At 46.4% G+C, this 10,731-nt stretch overlaps 1 protein-coding gene across 4 annotated transcripts in view; it reads right to left on the bottom strand.

The window, feature by feature from the left end:
* Window positions 1–1,630: 1,630 nt before the first annotated feature.
* The window catches only part of CYS1 (cystin 1), a 46,610-nt gene continuing 37,509 nt past the window's right edge, over window positions 1,631–10,731 (bottom strand). Inside the window, exons 3-5 of one of the 4 annotated variants that reach the window (XM_084622095.1) lie at window positions 7,405–7,493; window positions 6,419–6,479; window positions 4,627–4,688 (exon numbers count right to left, since the gene is read on the bottom strand). In XM_084622095.1, coding sequence (XP_084478221.1) covers window positions 6,432–6,479; window positions 7,405–7,493 — 137 coding nt within the window. In that variant the 3' untranslated portion in view covers window positions 4,627–4,688; window positions 6,419–6,431. Of the gene's footprint in view, window positions 3,130–4,626; window positions 4,689–5,875; window positions 6,480–7,404; window positions 7,494–10,731 lie in introns of those variants that run through there. The other 3 variants (XM_084622094.1, XM_084622096.1, XM_084622097.1) reach the window with 3 other exon arrangements.

The following is a 10,731-nucleotide window of genomic DNA, read 5'->3' as shown; positions in this document are numbered from 1 at the left end:
GGGGGGCTGCATAGGGCACCAAAATGGCTAGGGACGGCCCTGAAGGCAGAGCCTGGAGCAGGGGAAGCTCTCAGATACTGAAGGAGGCTGTGATCTCCCTGCCTACACAGTATAACAGGAAGGTCTGGCAGCTCAAAGTGTCTGGAAAGTTGGTAGATTTCTCCAGCCTGGGATTCCAGCTGAGCGGTCCTCAACTGACATGTGTGCCACCCTTCTCCAGCCTCCGTAGTGTTACATTGGGGTGTGGCCAGAGGGTACTTTCATCCACCTATTCATGGCTGGTAAAATGAACCCTGGAGGCCACAGCCAGCTGCCATATTTTAAAGCATCTTGGTTGTCATCCTAAAGTAGGCAGGCCCCAGCACATAACTGGCCCCAGAATCAGAGAGCCACAAGCAGTTCCTCTGTGGCTTCCTTCCCCTCATCTGTGCCTAACACAAACTGGGCACCCCTTAGAATCTGGCCCTCTGTGTCCAAGAACAGGCTCAATCTAAAGGAAGAAACCTGGATAGCGTAGAAATCTAAAAGTTGGCTAGTTTTTGAACAAAAAGGGGACACACCATGCATGCAGCATCATGAGTAGGTACAGCCACTAGATTTAGAAATCTTCAGATATTTTTTATGTTCTCTACAAAAAATGCACTATGTATTCTTCTCACACTGATATAATTTTGCTTGCTATTATGGCAGGTTATTGGAGATTAATTTCGTTTAATTTAATTCTGGCCAATGTAATAGAATATGGACCTTGGCCATATAAATTCATGTTATTACTTTTGTATAATTTTCAGACATGGTAATATTATTGAACGTGTTGTTTCTACTCAAGAACCAGTTATTACCATATTTTCTATTTTTGTGTGTGGTTCTACTCCTGATACGTTAAGCTACCTCCCCCAACCACTGCACATATATCTTTTGACTGACAGCAGGATATTTCTGGATATACCAAGCTAGGCTCTCTTAGTGCGCAGTCAGTGTCCCCACATGGCGAGCTAGTGTGGAGTAGCTAATTGAGTACCTAGTACACTTTAAAGTCACATTTTAGCTTATTTAGCATATTAGCACTAACATCCCCATGTAGACATGCCCTAAGTATAACTTCCATCTCATTGGGTACCACACCAGACCTCCAACAGGAACATTTCTGTCCTTCTCTATGCAAAGTTCACACCACAATGATACCCACCATCTGAGTACATAAGCAGGACATCTTTTGGAACACTGCTTCTTATCCAAACTGGTCAGTAGGGTTTTTTGTGCTATCTGCATGATCCTCTCCATCCTTCTAGAATTGTGCACGTCCCCTTACAGATGCACTTTGTCTCTACTATCTTCATATTCCTGGAAGATTCATTAAAAGGCTATCAGTGTGCTGAAGAAGCACTGAGTAGGGGAGGACTATGAACCAGCATGGAGACGTATGTGCTCAGTCACATTGGCTACGAGAACATGACAACCTGGAGATAGCCACAGGTTCCTCATTATGTAATCTGGAGGAAAAACTAAAACTAGATGCCTCATTAGGAAGAAAAAATCATATGCAGTGAGACCACATTAAAAATCCTACTGGATATTTCCATGAAAAAATAACAGTTGGAGGGACAGAAGATTGATCACCCAGTCTCTCTCAAACTGATACTTTTGCCTTTTATTGAGAATTATCTGGAACATAGACATTTGTGAAATCTACACCAAAATACAAAGGGAAAGTCAAACCTTGACATCTTAAGGTGTATCCCACTGTTTCCATTAACATGTGCCTCATTGATTTGCCCTTGAGATTTCATCTGACGTGTTATGTTCCATCAGAGGACAGAAAGAAGTTATTTTTTCTAATTCTGATAAGCAGCTACTCCAAGTATATCAGGCTCCAAACCAACCAACCAACCAACCAAACGCACAGAAACCTTAATTAAAAAGTATAAGGCTTCACTGTCAATCATACTGAAAACCTCTGAGTCTTTGCGCTTATAGGATTTTTTGTTTTACTTTTCTGTCCTTAGTGATAAATGTGGTGAATTTTAAATTAAGCACTAATGAAAATTCCTGTGTAAGCCCGAAGTGTCAATTTATATCTAACTCCAGTGCTGGAGTGCTGATTTGTGAACTACTGCTTTTCAATGATGTTAAAGCCCATCTCAAAGTGGATGACCCAACAGGCGCGTACATGTGGCATTGGACCGGTATGTGCACGTCATTCTGTCCTTCTGATTTCCCTGTAGCTTCCATTTCTGTAAGCCAGCAGGTAAGAAACTAGACAAGAATCTTGCCTTTTAAGGAAGCAGGACTCTTGACAATTTCAGTCCCCTGCCTCTCTGGAAAAGGGGAGCTAGAAGGAACAGAGCCATGTGCACAATCAGAACAAATCCCACACCTGTTGTTTGATAGAGAACTGGGATTTCAACTCTTAGATCCTGCAGCCTAAGTTTGGAATGATTGACTCCCTTCCCTCCCTCTTTCTGTGCTGTGGAATATTTAAAAAAAACATGTGGGGGCAAATTCATATCTGGTGTAAAGAGTTGCAAGCTGCTTACCATAGGTCTGAATTTGACCCATAACTAAGTGCCAGGAAAGGTAAATTTTGGATATCTCCTCTCAAGTAAGTATTTATTCAAATGATTTGCTGCACTTCTCTGACTGAAATCACACTGTCAAAATGGCACATCTCAACCTTACACTACATTTAAGTCTTCATACACAAGTATTACTTAGAAACTAGCTTTTAAATATTAATTTACAAGAGGAAAGTAATAAGATCTTATTTTTTTCCACCGCATTGCTTTTGTTCACTGCTCAGCGAGGGTTCCTTCGTTAATCAGTGCTCTTGCTCAGCACTTGCCAAAGAGGAGTTCTTCGAAGTCCTACAATACTAACAGCCTCCTGAGTGGTAACATTCTCTCCCATTTCATTCTCGTCTTTTCCATTTCTTCAGAACAATCTCACTGTGTGCGGGGTTATTTTGTTCACAGAACCCTTGCTCATATGTGCCCCTGTCAGCTATGATCATACAGCACTGGGTCTCAGCGACAGTACTCTTGTTCAATACTCGCCATGAGCTCTTCTTCAGCGTAATCGTACGATATTGGGGATTGCATCTCAGGCTTCTTGTTACTTCTGACTGGAAACCTGGAGGACGAGACAACCAAGTATCTTTACTGTAAAAGAAAATCAAGCTCTCTGAGACATAGTAAGCCCCTTATCTCCAACAGGGAATGAGAAACAGCATTATTTGTGTGTGCAAAAGTCAAAACAAACCCACCGATCTTACTGAATCATGGATTCCTTAATAGCAGGCCTCATAGTTTTCCGACCCAAAAGACATGTGGTGCTCATTAGTGATCTTTGGGTAACAGTGATTTCTGAAGCAAGCACCGAGAAGAAACTGGAATGATTTTCACTGGTATAATCGGAAGTGGAATGTTCATGTTACGCATTGTCATGTTACGCATGACAATCCTAGGCTATGTCTACAGCATGAAATTAGGTCGAATTTATAGAAGTCAATTTTATACAGTCGATTGTGTGTGTCCCCACTTAAGACAATTAAGTCAGCGGAGTGCGTCCACAGTACCGAGGCTAGCGTCAACTTCCAGAGCATTGCACTGTGGGTAGCTATCCCACAGTTCCCGCAGTCTCTGCCGCCCATTGGAATTCTGGTTTGAGATCCCAATGCCTGATGGGGCAAAAAACATTGTTGCGCGTGGTTCTGGGTACATGTTGTCAGGCCCCCCCTCAACCCCCCATAAAAGCAATGGCAGACAATCGGGTCGCACCTTTTTTCCTGGGTTACCCATGCAGACGCCATGCCATGGCAAGCATGGAGCCCACTCAGCTCACCATCACCATACGTCTCCTAGGTGCTGGCAGACACAGGACTGCATTGCTACACAGCAGCAACTCATTGCCTTGTGGCAGCAGATGGTGCAGTATGACTGGTAACCGTCCTCGTCATCTCCTGGGCGCTCTTGGCCGCCCTTGGTGAGGTTGGTCGGTCAGGGTGCCTTGGCAGACATGGGTGCTCCTGGCAGACCTTGGTGAGGTCTGTCGGGGTGCCTGGACATAAAGGGGAGTGACTCAGGTCATTCTCTTCTTCAAGTTTTGTCTAATGGAGATTCAGTCCTGTCTGGAATATTGGCAGAGGGATAGCTCAGTGGTTTAAAGCATTGGCCTACTAAATCCAGGGTTGTGAGTTCAATCCTTGGGGGGGGCCATTCTGCCTCAGGCTGCTCTCCCAGCCAGCAGCACCGCGAGCATCCAGAGAAGATGACGGCTAGCAGTCGTACTGCACCATCTGCTGCCAGCCTACCCCTTGCTCCTCCCTCCGTGAAAGCAATGGCCAACAATTGTTTCACGCCTTTTTCCATGCAGGCGCCATATTGCTGTCAGCATCGTCATCCACCCGCCGCTTCTGCTTCCGCTGCCACTCTGCTCTTCTGCAGACACCATACCACGGCAAGCATGGAGCCCACTCAGATCACTGCGACAGTTATGACCATTCTAAACACCACGCGCATTATCCAGCAGTATATGCAGAACCAGAACCAGCAAAAGCAGGTGAGTAGGCAACGGCAGCACGGTGAGGAGAGTGACGAGGACATGGACACAGACTTCTCTCAAAGTACGGGCCCTGGCAATGTGGACATCATGGTGGTAATGGGGCAGGCTCATGCTGTGGAACGCCGATTCTGGGCACGGGAAACAAGCACAGACTGGTGGGACCGCATAGTGTTGCAGGTCTGGGATGATTCCCAATGGCTGCGAAACTTTCGCATGTGTAAGGGCACTTTCATGGAACTTTGTGATTTGCTTTCCCCTGCCCTGAAGCGCCAGAATACCAAGATGAGAGCAGCCCACAGTTCACAAGCGAGTGGCAATAGCCCTGTGGAAGCTTGCAACGCCAGACAGCTACTGATCAGTCGGGAATCAATTTGGAGTGGGCAAATCTACTGTGAGGGCTGCTGTGATGCAAGTAGCCAATGCAATCACTGAGCTGCTGCTACCAAGGGTAGTGACTCTGGGAAATGTGCAGGTCATAGTGGATGGCTTTGCTGCAATAGGATTCCCTAACTGCGATGGGCTGATAGACGGAACCCATATCCCTATCTTGGCACTGGAGCACCAAGGCAGCAAGTACATAAACCGAAAGGGGTACTTTTCAATGGTGCTGCAAGCACTGGTGGAACATTTCACCAACATCAACGTGGGATGGCTGGGAAAGGTACATGACGCTCGCATCTTCAGGACCTCTGGTCTGTTTCAATAGCTCCAGCAATGGACTTTCTTCCCAGACCAGAAAATAACCGTTCGGGATGTTGAAATGCCTATAGTTATCCTCGGGGACCCAGCCTACCCCTTAATGCCATGGCTCATGAAGCCATATACAGGTAGCCTGGACAGTAGTCAGGAGCTGTTCAACTACAGGCTGAGCAAGTGCAGAATGGTGGTAGAATGTGCATTTGGACATTTACAAGCACGCTGGCGCAGTTTACTGACTCGCTTAGACCTCAGCGAAACCAATATTCCCACTGTTATTACTGCTTGCTGTGCACTCCACAATCTCTGTGAGAGTAAGGGGGAGACCTTTATGGCGGGGTGGGAGGTTGAGGCAAATCGCCTGGCTGCTGATTATGCGCAGCCAGACACCAGGGCAGTTAGAAGAGTACAGGAGGGCGCAGTGCGCATCAGAGAAGCTTTGAAAACCAGTTTCATGACTGGCCAGGCTACGGTGTGAAAGTTCTGTTTGTTTCTCATGGATGAAAACCCCCACCTCTTGGTTCACTCTACTTCCCTGTAAGCTAACCACCCTTCCTTTCCCCCTTCGATCACCACTTGCAGAGGCAATAAAGTCATTGTTGCTTCAAATTCATGCATTCTTTATTAATTCGTCACACAAATAGGGCGATAACTGCCAAGGTAGCCCAGGAGGGATGGGGGAGGAAGGAAGGACAAGGCCACACTGTACTTTAAGACGTATTGAATGCCAGATTTCTGTTGCTTGGGCAGTCCTCTGGGGTGGAGTAGTTGGGTGCCCGGAGGCCCCCGCACCGCGTTCTTGAGTGTCTGGGTGAGGAGGCTATGGATCTTGGAAAGGAGGGCGGTTGGTTACACAGGGGCTAAAGTGGGGGTCTGTGCTCATACTGCATTATCCAGCATGATAATGGGTGTACATTTCCTGCACCTCAACCATATGCCGGAGCATATCAGTTTGATCCTCCAGGAGCCTCAGCATTGACTCCTGCCTTATGTCAGCAAGCTGATGCCACCTATCATCTTCAACCTGCCACCTATCCTCGTGTTTATATTGTGCTTTTCTGGACTCTAACATTGTCTGCCCCCTCGCATTCTGCTGGCTCCTTCAGTGTGGGAGGACTGCATGAGCTCAGAGAACATTGCATCGCGAGTGTGTTTTTTTCACCTTCTAATCTTTGCTAGCCTCTGGGATGAAGATGATAGGGGAAGCGTTGAAACATTTGCAGCTGCAGGAGGAAAAAAAAGGGAGAGTAGTAGTTAAAAGATGCATTTTAGAGAACAATGGGTACATCTTTCATGGTGAACCTTGCTGCTAACACTACATAGCACATGTGCATTCAGTACAAGGTCACATTTTGCCTCTTATATTGAGGGTCTGCAGGTTTGGTGTGAGAGATCACACACGCAGGGCCGGCGGGCAACAGAATTTGGCTTGCAGACAGCCCTGGTAAGCCACAGTCTTTTGGCTTCTTTAACCTTCATAACATGTGGGAATGGTTTCAAACAGCAGCGCCCTCATTTCACATACCAAGCACCCATTGGGTTGGCCATTTGAAATGGGTTGGCAATTTAAAAGGAGGGGCTGCAGTTTTCGGGTTAACGTGCAGCACAAACTCAACTAACCACTCCCCCCCACAATTCTCTGGGATGATGGCTTCACCCCTCCACCCACCGCGTGGCTAACAGCGGGGAAGGTTTCTGTTCAGCCACAGGCAAACAGCCCAGCAGGAATGGCCACCTCTGAATGTCCCCTTAATAAAATTACCCTATTTCAACCAGGTGACCATGGATGATATCACTCTCCTGAGGCTAACACAGAGAGATAAAGAATGGATGTTACTTGAATGCCAGCAAACACCGGGACCATACGCTGCCATGCTTTGTTATGCCATGATTCCAGACTATGTGCTACTGGCCTGGCGTGGTAAAGTGTCCTACCATGGAGGACGGAATAAGGCTGCCCTCCCTAGAAACCTTTTGCAAAGGCTTTGGGAGTACATCCAGGAGAGCTTTATGGAGATGTCCCTGGAGGATTTCCACTCCCTCCCCAGACACATTAACAGACTTTTCCAGTAGTGGTACTGGCCACAAATTAATCATTAAACACACTTGCTTTTAAACCATGTATTATATTTACAAAGGTACACTCACCAGAGGTCCCTTCTCCGCCTGGTGGGTCCGGGAGCCTGCCTTAGGTGGGTTCGGGGGGTATTGGCTCCAGGGTGATAAACAGTTCCTGGCTGTCGGGGGAAACGGTTTCTCTGCTTACTTGCTGTGCGCTATCTTCAACCTCCTCCTCATCTTCCTCATCCCCAAAATGCGCATCTCTGTTGCGTGATAATCCATTGACGGAGTCAAAGCACAGGGGTGGGATAGTGGTGGCTGCACCCCCTAGAATGGCGTGCAGCTCATCATAGAACTGGCATGTCTGGGGCTCTGACCCAGAGCGGCCGTTTGCCTCTCTGGTTTTTTGGTAGATTTGCCTGAGCTCCTTACGTTTCACGCAGCACTGCTGCAGGTCCCTGTTATAGCCTCTGTCCTTCATGCCCTTGGAGATTTTTTTCAAATGTTTGAGCATTTCGTCTTTTGGAACAGAGTTCTGATAGCACAGATTCATATCCCCATACAGCGATCAGATCCCGTACCTCCCATTCGGTCCATGCTGGAGCTCTTTTGCGATTCTGGGACTCCATCATGGTCACCTCTGCTGATGAGCTCACCATACTGGCCAAACAGGAAATGAGATTCAAAAGTTCGCAGGCCTTTTCATGTCTACCTGGCCAGTGCATCTGAGTTGAGAGAACTGTCCAGAGTGGTCACAATGGAGCACTTTGGGATAGCTCTCGCAGGCCAATACCGTCAAATTGCGACTACAGTACTCCAGATTCGACCTGGCAAGGTCGATTTCAGCACTAATCCCCCCGTCGGAGGAGGAGTACAGAAATTGATTTTAAGAGCCCTTTAAGTCAAAGTAAATGGCTTCATCATGTGGATGGGTGCAGGGTTAAATGGATCTAACGCTGCTAAATTTGACCTAAACTCATAGTGTAGACCAGGGCCTAGAATTCAATCCTGCCCTTTCCTGCCTGAGCTAGGAGGGGTGGGAGAGCAGCGGAGAGGTTTTGACCTTGCAAATGTTACCACAAACAGTTAACTCTACCAGGTAGGTCTGTTTTACCACTCCGCCAAGCAGACAGCAGCCTGTTGGGTTGCTTGGAGCCTCTCCAGGCTGCAGGTCTACACACTCTTTTGAAGCTGTGGAGAGCTGGAGGGCAAAGACCCTGGGTCTCTAGGCTTGTGTTCGCTTAAGTGCTCACAATCTTGCACTCCCTGTGTCCTCTTGCCCCCAGAAAGCATAGGAGGACATGGGGCCAACTTTAGCTCCATCTTGCTAATAGTGTTAACAGCACACACATCATTAAATACAGAAGTAACTGTCTCCCCAAATATTGCATGCTGCGTTAGCCCAGTGATTCAGGGGCACAATGCCTATGTCCAGTGGGGGAGGGAGGTGTTTGTCTGGGGCAGAGCCTAGGATCACGTACAGCACAGCAGAAACAACTTCTTCCCCCATGCCCTCTTTATCTGAGTAGTGGCCTCAGCCCTCTACCAGAGCGCAGGGAGCCCCCTCCCTGCAGCCAGAAACAGGAACCTTCTAGGGCTCTGGGGGCATGGGGGTACTGTGGGACGCTGTCAGGGGGCTGGTGCACATGTGGTAAAATAAAAAGACTGAAAAAAATCGCATGATTTTGAACTCTTCAGGTCAACAATACTGGATTAATCAAGAAATCCTGTATTCTAATCCTTGTTCTTGCATTATCTCCCTCTGTGGCATCAGGCAAGTCCATTTGCTTCTGTGCCTCAGTTTCCCCATTTGTCAATGGGGGATAATATGTATCTAGCCCACAGCAGAGCTGGGGACGTTAGTTCATAAACGTTTGTACAATGCTGTCTGAAGTGACTATTTCTGTGACCCTACGTTACCGCTAGTGCTGTGCTGCAAAAGAATGTCACTACAAGAGTAAAATGGTTTAATCCACACGAGACTTTGTTCTCAATAAACTAAACTAAAATTTTCCAGAGCTCCCAATTCTGACAATACCTGCAGGTGAATATTCTTCATATGTACAAGAATTCATCCCTGGTGTCTCTGAAAGGGACATACACCTGATGGCAATCACAGTCCTGCAGTAATTGCTTTGGAAGAATTTTGCCCACAGCATTGCACTGATTGTATGTCAATCCTTATAATATAAAACATTCTCATCTGTCTAGTTGCCCATTTGAAAAAAAATATCCTGATCTGGCTGCGTAAATGTCAGGAGCTGCAGATGTCAACAATGGCTTTTTTTTTCAAACCGGCCAACTGGCATGGCAGATGTCATGTGAATTTCCTACCCGAGAGGTAGCTAATTTACTTTGCACAATTTCTTCAACCACAAGTTCTATGGGCACCAAGAGGTATCTAGCAAATGAGTCTTCACTTGATTCCTTCATTCAGTTTCCTTCTTTTGACAGAGAGGAAATGATTTTTTTCTCTTCATATAGTAAATAAGAGATGGGAGTAACACTTAAAAGCAGGGTGTAGGGCCCAAATACTTCATAATAGGAAAAGGAAATGTAGAAACATGACTTAAACTCACAACTGGCATGTGAGTTATTGATTATAGCTCATCATGTGACCAGCCCTCTGCTAGTTTTACAGGAATGTTGAATGATGGATAAGAAACAGCCTGTGGCAAAATTTCCAAGACTCCATTTCGAAATCTACAAAACATTAATTGTTTCCGTTGGCACTTACACAACCCATTTTTTCTAATTATTCCTGACGGCTGAGGCTATGTCGACACAAGACAACTTACAGTGACACAGCTCTACCGCTGCAGGCTGAGCCGCTGGAAGGTCTCTCACGTAGCTGCTCTATGCCAATGGGAGAGAGCTTGCCCAGCGACTCCCAACAAGTGGCGGTAGCTATGTTGGTGGTAGACGCTCTCTCGTTGACATAGTGCTGTGCACGCTTCCACTTATGCCAGCAAAATGTATGTTGCTCAGGGTGTGTTTTTTCACACCCTTGAGCAACATACATTTTGCCGCCATAAGTGGTAGGGTAACCTGGCCTTAGTCTTCATGGTGACCTTTAGGATGAGAGACGCTCTCTAAATAAAAAACCCAACGTACTGCAAAATACATCAGCTGTCAACTTTTTCTTTTTAAACAATAATGAATGAATGAATGAATGAATGAATGAACAGGGTGACGCGTAATGCTAATGGGCTAGGACAATGGCTGGAAAAAAGCAAACAGCCCCATAGCCTTTCATTTCTTCCTGTAAACCTCATGGAAATATGCTCTAGAATTTAACAGGGATGAAACCTATACTGTCCTAGAGAAACAGAACATGGTTCCTCAGAAATTACTTGACTCTAAATGTCTGAGTTCTCTGGTCTCCTAAGGCCACTTTGTAATGCTTAAAACAGC

Source organism: Lepidochelys olivacea (genome assembly GCF_965140295.1).
Source record: "Lepidochelys olivacea isolate rLepOli2 genome assembly, chromosome: 3".
NCBI lineage: Eukaryota > Metazoa > Chordata > Testudines > Cheloniidae > Lepidochelys > Lepidochelys olivacea.
This window is presented reverse-complemented; position numbering and strand designations above follow the sequence as displayed.